This window comes from Macrobrachium rosenbergii, chromosome 28 (genome assembly GCF_040412425.1).
Source record: "Macrobrachium rosenbergii isolate ZJJX-2024 chromosome 28, ASM4041242v1, whole genome shotgun sequence".
Lineage (NCBI taxonomy): Eukaryota > Metazoa > Arthropoda > Malacostraca > Decapoda > Palaemonidae > Macrobrachium > Macrobrachium rosenbergii.
Genome location: NC_089768.1, coordinates 12,661,950 through 12,680,610, shown reverse-complemented (window position 1 = coordinate 12,680,610; position 18,661 = coordinate 12,661,950). Strand labels below are relative to the sequence as shown.

At 37.6% G+C, this 18,661-nt stretch overlaps 1 protein-coding gene across 33 annotated transcripts in view; it reads left to right on the top strand.

Annotated features, from left to right (window-relative positions):
- The window catches only part of LOC136854032 (dystrophin, isoforms A/C/F/G/H-like), a 1,916,343-nt gene that overhangs the window by 160,038 nt on the left and 1,737,644 nt on the right, over positions 1–18,661 (top strand). For 23 of the 33 annotated variants that reach the window (XM_067130070.1, XM_067130066.1, XM_067130049.1 and 20 more), the window contains exon 2: positions 10,698–11,322. The exons of the other annotated variants lie outside the window; for them this stretch is intronic. In XM_067130070.1, coding sequence (XP_066986171.1) covers positions 10,827–11,322 — 496 coding nt within the window. In that variant the 5' untranslated portion in view covers positions 10,698–10,826. The remainder of the gene's footprint in view (positions 1–10,697; positions 11,323–18,661) is intronic. 33 annotated transcript variants of the gene reach the window in all.

The following is an 18,661-nucleotide window of genomic DNA, read 5'->3' as shown; positions in this document are numbered from 1 at the left end:
AATTTTGAAAGGTAGAGGTTTGCGGTTTTATTTAAAATATGGGATCCTTTTTTTTTTTTTTAGTTATTTTAGGATTAAGTATCGAAATAAACATTTGGATATTATAAGTCAAGTCTCTGGTTTTCTTGTAATATGGATGTTTCTTTCAATTCTATTTTGTGAAATATAAAAGTCACGCTAGTAGTGGGAATCTACGCGAATGGATATTACTATTATTGCTTTGACTTGTCCTTCTAAAAATTATACAGACAATACTTTAAAGTTTACCAAAATATAAATGAATAATGTCGGAGAATTCACAGACGATAATTTCGCTTGAACAAACACAATTTAAGGGCAGGGGCCTTTGGGATCAAATAACACAGCTATGACAGCTGTGAATAATGTTTTCCTTACCTTTCAGCTGGCCAGATCATGTGGGCCGGACGTTTAGCGTCATCGGTATATTTAAAGTTTTCTTCACAGCAGGTCTTTGATTGCGATTGTTTAGGATGCTAAATTAAATTGATCATCTATGAAAAATGGAAGAGGCAGATCTATCATATTTTTATACATATTTAGGACATTTTAGCAATTTTAATGACACGGTTCCAACGTGAATGAAAGGTCTGTAGAACTTTTTTCATTCTAACGATGATATTTTAAGATTAATTGCCTGATTGAATTCTGTAACTTGGCGTTGTAATAGCTAGTCATCAAAGCGGGAAAGGTTTTATCATAAAGATTTGATAAATGAAGCTTGCTCTAAATGATCTGATCGGTTTAAAAGTAATGACAAAGAATTGTATCTACACACACACACACACACACACACACACACACACACATATATATATATATATATATATATATATATATATATATATATATATATATATACATACTGTATGTGTGTGTGTGTGTGTGTGTAGAGACAATTCTTGATCATTGCTTTTAAACCGATCAGATCATAATATAAGTGTGTGTCTGTGTCTCTGTGTGTCTGTGTCTGTGTCTGTTTTAAGAGAGAGGCAAGCGGAGGAGAGCATCATAAGGTAACTGAGTTGAGGTTCGTTCCAGTCAAGTACGTCAGCACTATACAGTGTTTCTTTTGTTCGATCCTTACCTGTATTGTAACAGGTTTTATTATTAATACCGGTGATCTTTCCTGGTCTTGCAGGCGCCACCTGAAAGTGCAGTTTTTTTGTGCATATCTCTCTCTCTCTCTCTCTCTCTCTCTCTCTCTCTCTCTCTCTCTCTCTCTCTCTCTCTCTCTCGTGGTACTGCTCCCCGCACACTCGTACCAGCATGAAAAGAACAAAAGAATGTTTTAACTTTATTCACTCTGAAAGAAAGAGAGTTGCTAAATCTTCTCTGGTGATTTGTAAAATCATTCATAAAATTGTAGTATTCACTTCTTTCGAGTTCATCACATTTTGCTTTCAAAGAAAATGGTGCTACATTTCAGCGCTACAAAATCTTACCGTTATATTTTTTGCAGCAATTTGTCAAGTTTTATTTTTCTTGGTGAGTCATGTTTGCCAGTGTTTAGAATTTTATATAATCAGGGATTATTATCAGAATAATTTGAGATGCAAGTAAAAGAATAACGTACGTCGGGCAGTGGGGCATTTATTGTGAAATGGACGCTATCGTTAAATGTTGAAAGTCTGACTGCTTTTACAAACCTTTGTGTACATCGTTTGCAAAAGACGTAAATAACCCGTTTAAGGTAATGTTCCATTCCCAAGCCAAGGTGTTCGGTTTATTGCAAATACAGGTTAAGGTAAAAATGTAGGCGTGGGTTCGTATTAGGTATTGGGACATGTGGGCGGAGGGACTTGGGTGGTAGAAGGTGGGGTAGGAATAGGGTGAGACTGACAAAATTAATGCAAGTGTAAAGGGGGTGAGTTGCGGGCAAAGTTAGGCGGGTAGGAAGAGTGACTGACTGACTGGTTGGATGGGCGGGTGGGTGGGGGGTCGCCTGCAGTCGTTCGTAGCTTCAGTTCTGTTGTTCTCGTCGCTTGAACAGTTGGGGGTTAATGTTTGTCTGCCACTGCCAATGGGAAGCCAGCGGACAGCAAAAGTGTGCACCACCGCGTTAATTGTTGTGGGAGAACCGCGATGCAACGGGGCTAGTATTAGAAAACCCTCTCGAGTGAGATGTTGATCTGTGATTACTTAACCAGAAGATTGGCATCGCGGTAGTGTATGAAATGCGTAGCAGTGTAGTAAGCTCGAGCGCGCCGATTCCGTTCGCAGGAAGACGAGGAGGAGGTGGTGGGGAGCAGAAGGAAGTCGCTCGTGTGTGACTCTGTTTGTTAGTTAAGGATTGTGGTGAAAAGGTCAATGCTGTTCACGTATTCATTTGCCGAGTCACATGTGCATTGCCAATCGGAGGCGCCAGACTGAACAGACTTGATCTAGATTTGAGATTGTTTTGAGAGTGGGCATATGCGCGTTCTCCTGCTTTTCCGGTGATTTGCTGATTTGCCTCTTAAGATTTAATGTTAGAATGTGAATGTTTGAAAGTAATCATCTCGCCTGAAAACGACAGTGCTGTTCGAAGTCAGTGATAATCTGGCCGTTGTAGTCATTTATGTGAATGCCAGCCCTAGTCCTATGGAAGTCATATTGTAACCGTGAGGTGTCCTGTGGATTTGCAGAATCTCTTCAGCAAGTTGAATTCGGTTGATTACAAGTGTGAGGTTTTTCTTTCGTGAGGGAAAGTGCCTGTTATCAATAACATCGCAATACTAAATTTTATTTTCTAAAAGAAACAGTCTAGAGGAGGAATGACGTGGTTTTCATATGCTGTACCTATCTTCCACCTGTTCAGCTGACGAAGAGGACGTGATTTATCGATGTTGCCATTCATATTCTTAAAGATAAATGACAGAATTCTGTTGAACTTTTGACTAAATATGAGAAAGTGCTGTATCGTGTGTGTGCGTGTGTATGAGAGAGAGAGAGAGAGAGAGAGAGAGAGAGAGAGAGAGAGAGAGAGAGAGAATGGATGACTGGGTGAAGGACCTGGGGTACCAGTTGTTCCTGACCGCAAATAAAGGCGATTAGTGTTGGTATTCGGATTGCTAAGCCCCGTCGCCTCTTACTGTCAGAGGCGAGATAACAATCTGTTTGTTTGAGCCAGGTTTCTTTCTTGGATCCAGATTTTATGATTTATGAATTATTGTATATGTTCGGTACGTGGTAGCCTCATATATTCTGTCGATTCAGAAAGAAGGGCACACTTATAGCTACAAACATACGTAAGTATTCACACGCACACACACATGTATATATATATATATATATATAGTACATATGTATTTATATATTTATATTTATATATATAATGTATATATATAGATATATTATAGTATGTATATTTAAAGTGTGTGTGAAGTATGTGATTTTGAGTCACTGCAAGAAGCTGAGATTGTCTATTTACCAGAAAGTAGTTTGAATGTATGACGTAAGTTAGCCCTAGGGGCGCTACGGATTGTTATTTGAACGGAACACAGACGACGGAATAACTAGCCTCCTTATTATTCGACTCATATGGTTGACCAATTAAGCAGATTAATTAAAAAAAATGGTCAGCGTCACAAGTTAAACGGTAATTCTCATCTGTTAGTCCCATATTTACATTTATGACACTGACAACTGTGCTGGCCAGTTTCATCCGGGAATTTATTTTACAGAGCACTTTCCTGAAAGCTGATGCAGTAGTGGTAGTTTCGTAACGTTAAGAATTCAAATCTCGGCCTTCTTAGCTAGATGACTTGTAGGATAGAACCCTAATCCCAGACCCCGGGGGAGAACGAACTTGAGTAGGTCATACTTAGTACCACTTGGCTACGTTACACAGCCGTCTGTCTGTCTGTCTAGGCAACGACACATATGTTGAAGGAGACTTTTTTTTTTTTTACAAACAAAGCATCGTGAAATACTTCCTTTTAAAAAATGTATACTCCATTTATATACTGCTGTATGAAAACATTCTTCTGTATCATAGTATTTTGCGTTTCAGTGGGATATAAATCTGCTTTACTGTGTAATTCATTACCTTAGGTAACGCTGTGCATTAGGCGCATAGTTGACGTATCACGTGCAAAGATTTATTTAGATACAGCTTTGAGTTTCTGTGAGATCAGTAAAGACGTTCTTCTTTATTAAGATTATTCCCATTAAAGAAACTTGTCCTCTAATTTTGCACACTTAGGTATCAATCATTTCCCGTGGCACCCACGGGGATGCATAGGGCCTCGATGAACTCACGCCACTACATTCTGCCCTGGGCTAACTCCTCCAGATCTCCCCAACACTCGTCTCCTGCTTCCCGCCACATTGTCCTCAACCACGTCTTCTTTGGCCTACCTCTACCTCTTCTACCAAGGGCAACCCACTGTATCTCTTACTGTTCTCTGTCTTCTATACACATGCCTAGCCATTTCCAGCGTGAGAACCTAACATACTCATCGACCGGATGCACCCCCTTTACTTCTCTAATTCTGTTATTTGATATCCTATTCCTCCAATTAATTCCTAATAGTCTTCTGAGCGCCTTATTTTCAAATGCCTATATGTTCCTAAATTATTATTCAAGCCATTGATATATAACATTTCTTAAGCATTATATTTATGATTTGCATTTCTAAGGTTACTGAAGTATATGACATATCGATGTGATTCATTTCTTTTAGTAATGATATTTATATTGAGTATCGGAATGATATATGTTAAATAAAGTTATTGAAGGAAAATTTACTTGCAGAAACTTGAGTATATAGGCTTCTCTGTTCCTGAACGCGAAATCACTGAGAAAGCGTTCAGTTCAAAAAGGCAGCTAGAGTGCAGTCAGGAAGAATTCAAGAAGGAACAAATGGATAATTATATTTTGTTTCTATGGTGCGGTTGTAACATGTATGTGATGACATGTTGGGATTTTTACTTGAATCTGGATAAAAAAAAGTCACAGAAAAAAAGTCAAAGGAGAATAAGTCACATTAATCTTTCCTAGTAATGACCCCCAATGGTTTTAATGCTGTATGTATCCATGTATCCGCCTTTGCGGCGTGTTTAGTACAAGTCCGTTGGGGATATTTTTTTAACCCGGTATGTATCCACCTTTTAAAACATAAACAAAAGAATGTAAATACCATAATGATAATGACCCCCAAGAGATATTGTGAATTTCTCCTTGTGACTTTATTGCCGGCCGCCATAAATTAATGTGACTTCTTTTTCTGTGACTTTTTTTCCTAGCCAAAACTGTGACTTTTTTTCCCGTGACTTTATTTCCGGCCAACGTTTACATATACACACGTGCCTGAGAGAGAGAGAGAGAGAGAGAGAGAAATTTTAAAGATAGCTGCTTTGGAACACTGATAATATTAATGGTTATGTGAGCTTTAATACGTAACCCCCTTACTTATATCTTCTTTTGTCTGACCTAGGTTGAGTAAAATAATTATTGCCATGGATCCGGTTTCACCAAATCCCTTTCACCTGCCATTGAAACAGACCCTTCTGTGCCGGAGGGAGCATCTTCAACATTTATAGCCCAGACGAACAACGTAACTTTTGTGAATTTTGGCACATTGATCTCCGACTTTGATTTAGTCTTGATAGGTGCTTTTTTTTTGAAGGACTTTGATTTAGTCTTCTCGATCGGCTGTGCCTCTTCCCGTATGTTTCTTATCATACCAGGTAATCAAACACTGTCACTTTATTAGACGCTTATTAGACACTGCTTTGTGGCCTCAGGAAATGTTTTCCTGTCGCCATGCTGTCATTGCCCTTATTTCGTTAGTCTCTACTGCTCTTTCATTTTAATGTAGAGGCATTCAGCACTTGACTCAAGTGGTGCTTCCCCCGGTAAGCTCTGTCACTGTCAACCTTTCAGTGTCTGTTCTTAATGAAACTACTTGTCGCTTAATTGCTATGTTAGCATTTATATATACTGTATATATGTACAGTATGTATGTATATAATACACACACACATATATATATATACATATTATATATATATATATATATATATATATATATATATATATATATATATATATATATATATATATATATTATTGTCAGGGACAGGGAACTCTCCTGTCGCAATATCAGTTCCTGATCCTCCTTCCCTGGTGCCTGCTGCCTCGACTCAGGCAAGGGGAACAAACTTGTTGCCTGAGTTTGGTATTCAAGTCAAACCTTTGTTTTCTTTCATTGAGCATCTGAGAGCAAATCCTTTGAACCTAACTATTTACCAAGATCAATAGCTATGTTGTTGGCTTTGCCTCGGAAGACTGGGATGGAAGGTACAGGTATGATGCCTTTCATACTTCTTTATCTCTTGTTCCAGGCCTGTAGGGAATACCTTCCCATCATCCTCATCATCATCACCATTGCCTTCCTTGGCCTCCCTTCCACCTCCCGGAACCATACCAGGTAGAAGAAGATGGCACTGAAACCTTCCTCAAGAGTGCTAAAAAGTTTTTGCTATGCCAGTAATTGGACGACAAAGCTGAATTTCACCCAGACCTAAGTCAGCACATGGGACATTTTCTTGTTTAGTCTTTAGTTGTACGAGGTGTCCCTCTCCCTCTTATTGAGACAAGAAATACTACCTCAACTCTAGCCATGCTACCTTCTTAGAGTCGTGGAAGGTAGAGTCTTTGCTGTAAGGTTCTGGGACATACCAATGATCTGTTATAGTCCTGTTGAGCAGCACTGCCTTGCTGTACTTAAGTGAGTGAGACATGGTGCTACCTCAGCCAGGTTACCAGTTGGTGCTATACCACCCCATACAGTGCTCAGTGGAGCACAGGCCCACTCATTGCTTGATGAAAGTACAGTTAGCTACTGGTTGGCATGGGACAGACAACTTGCACTCTTGTTCGCTGTAATTGGGTGTGCCAGCATGTCTGGTTTCACTTGTTTCCATGGCAATGAAAGGATCTTTGCACCTTGGTCTGGTTGTAGTTTACGTTCTCCAGGGCAGAAGATCAGCAGAGTCAGCCACTGACTCCAGTGGTATGTTGAAGGTGAAACCCATATAAGTGGATCAGGACAGACACTTCCATGAAGTTATGGAGCTTATCAGCAAGAGGTATGGGCTTGGTGAAGTTTCTAGAGTGGTCAACCACCACTCAGTTAAGTCTGTGAAATTCACTCTAGTAGTAAGACAAGAAGCTGCCCCATCTTACCATTTAACTTGGTCTCCGCTAGCAGATGGTGTTCTGACAGAGGTGGATGACCTGGTGTATGCCTTGCAGAACTACTTATAATATGGAAGGTCAGCTAAATTGCTGCCCCTCCATTGACTTGGCACAGGAGTACTACCTCCCAGAGGTAGTCGAGATATCTCCTTTGTAAGTGGACCTGTCGATCTGCAGCTTGAGAAGTAACCTCAGGTTGGAGTGACTGTAAGCAAAAAGGCCATCCTGTCCACTTCAGAATTGGGTGCAATGAAGTCAATGGCCATGTCTTCCTTCTGGGCAACTTCATGGAGGGACTTAGGTCTGAATAATGTGATGAACTTCGCCATGTTAGGGGTGTCTTCTGAGGAGGAAAAGACAAAGTTCATGAGACTGCATGGTATCAGACAGCTAACATTTGGACCAACCTAATCTTGAAGAGGAGAGATGAGATAATGATTTTTTTTTTTTTTTTCTTTTGCCAAGCAGTCTGCCCCAGCGTAACTCTTCAGTCAGAGGGACCTCGCTACTGTGCTCGAAGAGTAAGGTCGAGGCTGCTGCAGAGACAGGCTCCCCTTCAAGGAAAACAAACCCCATGATCTCAGACTGATTTACCTCACTTCGTACTAACAGGGCTCAGGGAGATCATCCTCCCTAGATGAGGAAGTGCATGGGATGTTTTAGGAAAGAGGCCCTGGGAGTCATAGATGGCTGCTCTCCAAGTTCCTACAGTTGGATTTTCTTGGTGAAAAGCAGTGGGAGATGAACACCAGTCATCTGCCTCTCCTCTCTGAGTGATTTTATATACCTAACTCTGTTCAGCATGGAAATCCCATGTTCCATGTTAGTTTCTACAGGAGAGGGAAACTTCATGCTTTCACTGGACCTAAAGGATGCATACTTCCACATTCCCATTCATCCAGACTAATGAAGATACCTTTTCTTTTGTTTGTAGGGAAGTGATATAACCATTCAAGGTACTGTGTATTGGTCTGGCAACTGCAGCCAGGGGTTTTTGAAGGAGTTTACCCTCATGTCAGTTTGGGCTTACTTGTTAGGGATACTGTGGTACCATGATTATTGGTTAATAGTGTCGACCCCAAAACAGAAACTAATATGGGACAGGGATCATCTTCTAGCCTTTTGCTGCTATATAGAGAATTCCAACCTGTTACCTAATCAATGGACAAAGTATGTAGGGATGATGATAGACATAGTATCAAAAGGGCTAGACCATCAGACTCTCTTATCACTAACCCACTTGAGGTTGACAGATCCTTAGTAGGCACCTTTCGTCCTGGAAAAACTGGTCCCACATGGGTGCCCTCACATGTGTTCGATGCAGTGTGGGACGAAGAATCCCTCTAATGGTTTCCCAGAGTGTGCCCTTACCACACTCCAGTATGGGAACCTGTCAGCCCACCAACGTCATAACAGATCAGACGGGGAAGCTACAAGAGCCAGTTTTCCCCCCACTCACTGGGAAATTGACATTGAAGGTGCCTCATTAGCAGCCATAAATTCAAGGCAGTACTCTCTCTCTCTCTCTCTCTCTCTCTCTCTCCGAAGATTTAGTTTTCATATAAAGATTGGGATCTGTATCCTTATAGGAGCAAATGATAAAATCTGAAGATAATTTGCAGTTTCTCAGAATACAAACCCAAGTCTTTATGGTATATTCATAAGCACCCCACATTGCCATACTTCCAAAGAGGACAAGGGAGATTGCCAAATTTTGGAACCTTGTGTCCAAGCTCGTTTGCATGCTGCTAGAATTATATCTATATAAAGACGGAGGTTGGTATATCTAGGCAAAATTCAAATTATCTTCAAATTTCCATTTTTCCTAGAGGAATTATTTTTTCACATTGAATAATTTGCCCCCACCCCTCTTTTTAAAGAAAATAGTGTCCCAGTGTTATTATGGGCCCTAAACCGTCAGTTTTCATTTAAGTTTCTTCGTTTCATTTCTCTCTGTACGCTTCATTTACCTACATAAGCTCTTAGTATATTCGTAGGTTCTTCTCCTTCTCGTCCTTCGTCTCTTTTTCTGTCTACTGAGCTGTCAAACATTCACGGGGCCACACAGTAACCTTTACAGGTTCCATTTATATATTAAATCAATCATGATGATGAGCCTCTTTGCAAAACAGGACGCGCCCTTTCTCTGCCTCTCTGGAGAAGTTGAATTTCTCAGTACAGATCTCCAATGGTTTCAGACCTGTTTTTGTTTCGTTCTCGGCTGTCCCGTTTATATCGTACATGTTCTCCTTCCTTATGGGCTACAAATATACATTCCTCTAAAAGCTGTCCTAAAAAGACAAGTTTTTATTTCTCATAATAAGAAAATTCATCGGCTTTGTAATTCGAGTGCACATTATACGGAGTTCTTGTTTCTAGAGAATTTTTGTGTAAAAACTCTTTTAAGCAATGAAGATATAATTTTACCTTTACCCCTATAATTTTACATTTACCCAACCAATAAGTTAAATAAGAAACTATCTCTTAGATGTCAGTAAGGTAAGATTCATGCCATTTGAATACCAAAAACCATTTGTAACCGATTTTGTAATCAAGGACATCGTCCTTGATCATTTGAATATCAGGTGCATGGTATTAAGCAGCTGCTTCATTATAAACATTCTATTTAACTTTAATGAAATGTGATGACACATGGTTTCACCTTTCAGTGTCAATTGTATGCTATTCTTGTAGCGGAGGATCAGCAGCACCTTTCCTGACCAATTAGGATATCAAAACATGCCGTTTAATTTCTGTTAGTGCCTGAGAGGTCCCGTTTCACCTAAAAGATTTTAGAGATATTATCATATAACCATGACTAATATGGGGAGCTTTCAGTGTAAGCAACTAAAGCGTTACGACAGTTCTATAAATTCTTCTTCGTTTTAACGTGCTTTTTTCCCATTTTCTATATGGGGTAAGCACGATGCCTTATCAGTTGAAAATACTTAGGAATTTTTGTCATTTGAGATTTTCATGATATAATTATCCGCGTGTAATTCTCATTTTGCATTGGTTTGTCGATGCCAAAATTTCCCAGCATTTATGGGCGATTATAGACAATATTTTATAAAAATCATGGAAATATTATTAAAAGGAAGCCTTATAGCTCTGTTGTTGGGCATCCTCTTCGATGTCGAAAATGAAGTGTTTTTTTATTGAAGTAATTTGTAGCAAATTATGGTGTTCTCGTAAATTAGAGCAACGAGTGTTATCAAAGTGAAATGATCGGCAGGACAAGGTGAAATTAGAAGCTTGGAAAAGATATGTACAAAAATATCATATGTATCTGGATGGTTTGTGTTCGTAGAAGGAATTTAGCAAACGAGAAATTGCTTGGTTTAATCTGTGTATATATTTTTTTCGTGGTTCGTTTCTTGGCTTCTTTAGTGTTTAAGGTTTTTTATTATTTTGATTTAGACTAAATGGAGCATACTTGGAGAGATAAATAAGTGAAAAATGTGTTTACGTGATAGTGACATTTTGCTTGCAGTCATAAATGTGATGGTGAAATAGTACAGTAGTTTAGTAAGTAGTATGAAAAATAACAAATAGCGCCTGGCTTTTTGTTAATAAATCCAAACAGTAGTGTGATCAAACTAGTGTATGATTAACAGAAACAATGAGTGACCAAGGGAAGAAGCCAAATTTACGAGATCTGACCTCCCGTCTGGGTCAGATCCAACAGCGGGTGGTCACAATTGACCCCGCATCACCGAATTCCACACCTGAAAATACAGGTGAGGTTCGACGTTACGTCAAGATAGACGTCAGTGAGGGAAACAACGCTAAGGCTTGTGATAACGTACCTGAAGGGAACGTCTCCGCCACCTATGGAGTCCAGGAATCCACAGAAAATGAAGAAGGAGATGGCTCGACCATAAAGGAATTCGTTCACGAGGTTGAATTCCAGCACAACACTCTGCTGGGCAAAATGCAGATGCTGAGGGATGTTCTGGCGAAGCAACTGAACCAGAGCCAAGTGCAGTCAAGCTTGAATGAAGCGCAAAAAGACGCGAATCAGTCACAAGCTGAACAGACCCAGTCTCAGCTAGGTGCGGTTCAAACGCCGGATCTTCAGGACCAATCGGAGGTCGTCCAGAATATGTCGCAAACAGGTAAATAGATGAATTCTATCCTTAGCTATTTTTCAGGTATCTGCGACGTATTGCTCAGTACATTTATGAATCTACTTTGATTTTCTCTCTTAGTGAAATTCATTTGATATTTACACTTTTTGGTTTATTCATACTGCACGCATTTTTTTTATTAATACTGCTCATAGTTGTTTAGGATAATTTAAAATTAATTACATAGTAACATTTTATTTCAGTCACCGGCGAGATTCTTGGTAATATATTTTTTTTTTCATGGAAGTCATCGATAAGTGTAATTGTATTGTTAGCATTCTCTTGTGAATTTTTATTTAACTTTGTATGATAAGCTGAAAATCATTTCAATGAACCGATTATTCTATCCACGCTTCAACAATAAGAGTAGTATGTATATTTGGCTCATACGGATTCAAAACTTTTTCAATTCAGTAGTTGTGTTGAGTAATGTTCCGATCCTACGGGATAAAGGGGAAATAGACCAGAGCATTTTGAAAAAATACAGATGAATTCTAAGCATTTTAACCTATATGGAATTTAGAACTTGAACAGCAAAGAAAGTATTAGTCACATCGTTAAATGAAGTAAAAAAAAAAAAAAACAGTGAGTGATGAAAACAAAATATTTTTAGTCAATATTTGCTGCTTCTGTGGGGAAAAGCGGAGCTAGATTTGAGAAAATGGAAAAGAGTTATTATTATTATTATTATTATTATTTATTCGGTATGTCGTAGGTAAAGTTTCCGACAATAAGTGACGCAAGCATACGCAATCCTGATAGCACTTGCATTACTTTATAAGAACTTTCCGGGCATTACTTCACATACCCGTCTTCTGCTGGCATCTGCCCTTGGCACTGGGTTCAGTGGGTTTTTGTTACCAAGTAAAAACGGAAATTCATAATTCTTCCCACTTAACCCCCCCTGTCACCCCACCCCCACTGCATTTCCGTTCCCACTTTGTAACAAAGAACCCAGTGCCTAGGTCAGAGGTCAACGGGAGGTGAGTAGGAGAGGTAATACCGGAAGCGACGTAAGAAAGTAGTAAACATACTATAAAGAAATAAGCATACTTCCCAAATGAAAGTCGGTTACTTCATAAGCGATCTGCCCCCCGGCCCCCAGAAAAAAAAAGTCATGTAAAAAATTGTAGCGTAATGCAAGTAAATAAACTCCATGAAACGAAGCATTACTAAGAAAGGACTCAATGGTTATTGTTATTATTATTATTATTATTATTATTATTATTATTATTATTATTATTATTATTATTTTTATTCAGAAGATGAACCCTATTCATATGGAACAAGGCCGCAGGGGCCGCTGACTTGAAATTCAAGTTTCCTAAGAATATGGTGTTCACTCGAAAGAGGTAACAGAAGGCAATGGGAAATACAGAAAGAAGAGATCAGTTATTAGAAAAATACATAAGTTAACAAATAAATAAATAAATAAAAATGTAAGTAAATTATTAAAATACAAGGAGAGTTGTATGGGATAGTAATGAATTGCATCTTCGCTTGAACTTCTGAAGTTCCAATTGCACGACATCCTCAGTGAGGCTGTTATCGTATATTCAAGGTATATGATAACAGTTTTTGTTTGTTTACAATCCATTCTTATGCAAATGACTCAAACGCACTTAATTACTAAACATATCGCCAGTAGAATGTCTCTTTTGGACCTATTGGCTGAATGGAGGAAGAGACCATTCAAGAGCCCATCATCACTGGTATAATTATAATAAGAATGGTTTTAAGATGAAGGACAAAAACTGCAATCCAGATTCTTGTCTGCAATACTTTACGTATGAATTTTTCTATTTACAGCCAACAATAACTCATTACCACCAGTAATAGCAGTAGTTTTAGTAGTAAAGGAAAAATTAATATTTGTTCAAAATATGCTCACTTTAATGTGGAACAACACGAAAAACAATAGCTTCTTAAGTATGTTTTCACAGAGGAAAACCATGTTTTAATTTAGGAAAACATGAAAAGATGAATACAGCAAATTATAGTTCAAGTAGCAGATAAATATTTAACATTCATATGGAAAGTCTGTCAAAAACAAGAATTTAAAAAAATGTTAGGTAATTAAGGAGAAGGAACAAAACTTTTTAAACTAATGCCCACCAGCATCAGTAACATGATCAAGAACCAGTTCTGCAGTTTCATAGTAGAGGTCATATTTATCCCTGGTACGGGGCAGAAGACCGTAATGGAAGTTTCAGACTTAGTCGCTTCATTTAGAAGGCAAAAGATTCATGTTCGTTCAGCGATGGTCCAGTTGTTTTATACTCTTGGCAGCTAGCCCAGACATAAATCATCGCTCCTCCTCGATTAGGACGCTAGCCTTAAGACAACGTTGTTTTTAGCTCAGTAACTAAATTCATCTAGTAAAGAAAAAACAGTCCTCGTCCTCACTATGCACAAATGATCATGTACATGCCCTGAAGAACAGTCTACAAGCTTCACGTATCCCTTATAATGGCGGCTGTACATAGTTTCATTTGAGTGTATTGGATAAAATAGACGTGATTCTGCTATGGACCACTTGTGGATCCATGGGGGTGGGGGGCGTTACTTAGGCACGTGCCCCCCCATGAAAAATAATGACAAAATAATGATATTGAAGATTTAGATAATAATAACATAAAAAGAGATATAAACATGGGGAAAAAATACAAAATCTGTTATAGAAATAAAAAATTTAGAGAAAAATATAACTAATAACAACAATAACTTGACGGTAATAATAATGGATTCGATATTTCCTGATAGAACAAGCGATTGCTGTCCATTTCATAATTTCTACTTAAATAATATATATATATATATATATATATATATATATATATATATATATATATATATATATATATATATATATATATATATATGTTTGTGTATGTATGTCTAATATGAGTATTGGTGCCACCCCTTGAAATTTTTCTGGATCCGCTATTGCTATGGACTATCATACTTCACCAACTATGCCATTTATACTGCTGTGTTCCAGCGCAGGAACAGTTAATTTTGCCACAGGGATTATTCAGGTGGATAATAAATCAGGTTACGACTGAATTATAGAATGGAATTGCTCCAGCTGCAGGAAAATTCATAATTTCTACATTTTCTTAATGGAATATTGTTTCAAAACATGAAACGCACGTAAACTTTGCAAGAGAAATGTAAAAGAAAAAAAAATTAGCATATTTTGATCCTTTTATAGCGATTCGAGACATTTCTCAGCATTGTCCTTTCTTCCGAATTACAGAACAGAGGAAACCGGCTGAGATTACTGTAGCCAAGCTTTTTCTTGCCCTTTTTTAGTTTCTAAAAAGAAAACTATTGTGCTGGTTTTGTCCGCACTTTTTCTGTCCGGCCTCAGATCTTAAAAACTACAGAGGCTAGAGGGCTGCAAATTATGTTGATCAACTACTCTCCAGTCATCAAACATACCAAATTGCAGCCCTCTAGCCTTAGTTTTCTTTTATTTAAGATTAAAGTTAGCCAAAATCGTGCTTCTGGCGACGATATAGGCAGGCCACCACCGGCTCGTGTTTAAAGTTTCATGGGCCGCGGCTCATACAGCATTATACCGAAACCACCGGAAGACAGATCTATTTTCGGTGATTATACGATGTACAGAAAACTCGATTGCCCCGAAGAAACTTTGGCTCATTTTTTGCTTGTTTTATAGAGACCTTGGTATGTGTTGACAGTGAAGGTTAAGGTCGTTGTGTATGTTAGTTCTACAGTCATTAGAGTTTGTTTGTGTCGTTTTCTCTTCATACAGACTGAAGTCTTTGTAAGGCACTGATGAATGACGTTTTTCTTTCTGCGTAATCATTTCCGGTTTCCTTTGTATCTGTTTGATTTTTTTTTATAATCTAATAAGAATGAGCTGAATCCCATGGAAATATTTTAATAAGGTCTGAAGAAAATTGCCAGTGTTTTCGGGAGTCTCCTTGTACAGAATAAAATAAAAGCTAGGAAGGTTTGCTGTTTTTGTGATTTTGAACTATGTGTCTGTTCTAAAAAAGAAAAAATACGTACATATATATAATGTATGCGTTAAACATGTATGTATGGTTTCAGTGAAATATGTAAACATGATTTGTCAGTAAATTATGCTGGTTAGCCAAAAAAGATTCGTTTTCTTAGCCAGTTTTTGCAGAAGAAAACGGTTATTCTTGAGCAGTGACTTGTTGATTGAGAGTTAGTTTTACAACCCGGATTCCTTCTCGTTTCCTTGATGGTTTCTTAAAGATTCTTATCTCTAAATTTACTCTTGATGGTAAATAAGCCATTTGTCCTATGTTGTTTGAAAGACAGAATCAGTGTAAAGACAAATCCAGCGTTTAGAGCAGTCTCTTGTGTGTGTGTGTGTGTGTGTGTGTGAGAGAGAGAGAAAGAGAGAGAGAGAGAGAGAGAGGGGTAGATGCTCTTTAGTAAACAAAGATATGAAGATGAATAGAAATTTATTGACTAATTGTGAAACAAAGATATGTTTGTGTCAGAGTAAGTAGTTCGTAGTGTAATCAGAGTGACTATGAGTAATGTGCCGTGTGGAAACTGTAATTGTTGTAGTCCTTACATGGTATCTGTTATTTATAGAAGTCTGCGCCTCAAGTTTTACTTGCCCCCAGCATATATAAAGCAGTATAAGTGACAAAAATTCACACACATATATGTATTATATATATATGTATGCATAATTATACACTTTTTACCTTATAGAGGCTGGCACATTATATTGCTACCCTTTTGGTTTCACGTCTATTTTGGGATGAGGTTGCTAGCCCCACGCCCTACCTCATGTTAAAGGGGATTATGTGTCCCAGCCCCCGGCATCTGGACTTTCTTGGCGGTCTTCCATCCAACTACTGTCACTATACAAAGATACTCACCTTGTCTGATCGTACGACCAGTGGCATAGTGAACGTGTCAGTATATATGAGTGTATATATATATATAAATAATATATATATATATATATATATATATATATATATATATATTATTTATATATATATACACTCATTTGAAATATACTCGAATTCTTCACACTTTTGGGATCAGGTTGGCAGCAAGACCTCATTCTGATACTGTGGACGCGGGTTCGAATCCTGCTACAGACATCATAATTACTTCATATTCATATATTTGGGGAGAATTAGACAAGTTAACAGGGAATTGAGGTTATTACAGTTACCTACGGATCTAGTAAAAAGTGCCAGCTTATATATATATATATATATATATATATATATATATATATATATATATATATATATATATATATATATATATATACATATAGTGTTTGTGTGTGTTTGTACGTACGAAACACGGGGAAGCTTTGTATATAATACTCATGTGATTATTCATGTATGCATGTATAGCTCAAGGTTTTTTTGCATTGCTGATGTACTACTGAGCTATGTCTATCTCAAGGTTCTTTGCATTGCTGATGAACTTAATGAACAACTGAGCTATGTGTGATATAAGAGAGAATGTGATGGTTGTCAGTTTTATGATGCTGCAGTCGGATAATGTGCACTATTGATTCCAGTAGAATATACGAGTAAACATATGAACCAGTTTTGGGTTTTGGTGGAGGATCCGACCCCCTGCTATTGTCGCTGCTACATTTTTATTAGTATCTTATTCCTTTCCTAATGTTATTGCCCATATTAATCGTTACATTTAGTATAACAGCTGCACTTGGAGCAGACACTCTTTGGACGAAGCCATAATAGAATACTCGTTGTTATCACTGGTCACCAAACCCAAACTTGCCTTGGCGACAAAAACGTGTTTTTGATTTCACAAGGGCACAGTTAGTTTTCAGGCTTTAGTAAAATTGCAGATTCGTGCATCATCCTAATTCCCTGCTTTTACCTTTAACCTTTTGATTATGTACAAGATTTACACAATTGTATGTATGTAGTTTCATTAATGTATGGAATTCTTAATTATTTATGATTACTGGCTATAACCTTTTTCATATGTGAATTTAGTCTCATTAATTTCTAAGTTCTTTCCCTTTTTGCTTGCTGCTTTTGAATATTCATATATGATAATGAGAAAGTTGAAGGAAGTATTTTTGATGCTTCATCGGTTGGTTTTAACAGCAATGGAAGAATGTGTTCTTGTTCAAAACAAGATTTGCAACACAACATTTGAGAAAGTTGAAAGTTTGTAATGCCAAAGCAGCAGTTGAATGTCACATGGCATTCAGGTTCGTGTGTCCCTGGGCAGTGGAAAATTGAACTACATATACTCAAACATTTATTCATGTGGCAGAAATTAAAAGTTCATTTAAACACTTAAGGTGCTACGGAATCTTTCAATGTAGTGCCTTAAGGTACGGTTGGCACACAGTAAGACAACACATAAAATTAACTCCATAGTGGCCAGTAGATTATATATATATATATATATATATATATATATATATATATATATATATATATATATATATATATATATATATATATATATATATATATATATATATATATATATATACACACACACACACACAGTAGACATTACTTAGGGTTCTTTACAGCGTCCCTTCGGCCCCTACCTGCAATCCCTTTCATTCCTGTTACTGTACCTCCGTTCATATTATCTTTCTTCCATCTTACTGTCACCCTCTCCTAATAATTGTTTCACAATGCAACGGTGAGGTTTTCCTCCTGTTACACCTTTCAACCTTTTCGCTCTCAATTTCCCTTTCAGCCCTGAATGTCCTCGTAGGTCCCAGCTTTTGACCTTAGGCCTAAATTATATATTCCAAGTCCAAGTACATTCTTTACAAGAGTACCAAAAACGATTGGCATGATAAGATAATTATGATTGCCTACAAGACAAAAATGAACGGCAAGCGTTAAGATATACAATATACAACCAACCGCACTTAAACATTTTTCCTGCCTGATTTTTCCTGATATTATCTTAAATTCATCTCCCGGCTCGTAGTTGTGATTGCCAGATACAAAAGGGTTTTATAGGATGAATCGTAGAAATTTGATAAAGCTTCTCATCGGGAATAGAAGAGTTTCCTTCAAAACCTTTGCCATTAGAAGGCAATAGGAATTAGAAAACGTTCTAAATACACTTCTGTCTATTGCATTTAGATCATCATGTTGTGTTATATCATCATCACTTCTCAGCAATCCGTTTGTTTTCTCTCTGACAAGGAAAAATGAGCTTTTTGGTGTTTCAAGGGAATCAACAAGTAATGGAATGTTGTGACAGTCGCGTAGGAGGATTAAGGACGCCTAACAAGATTTGTCAGAGCTGAATATCTAAGTGTAATGTGGATGTGTGT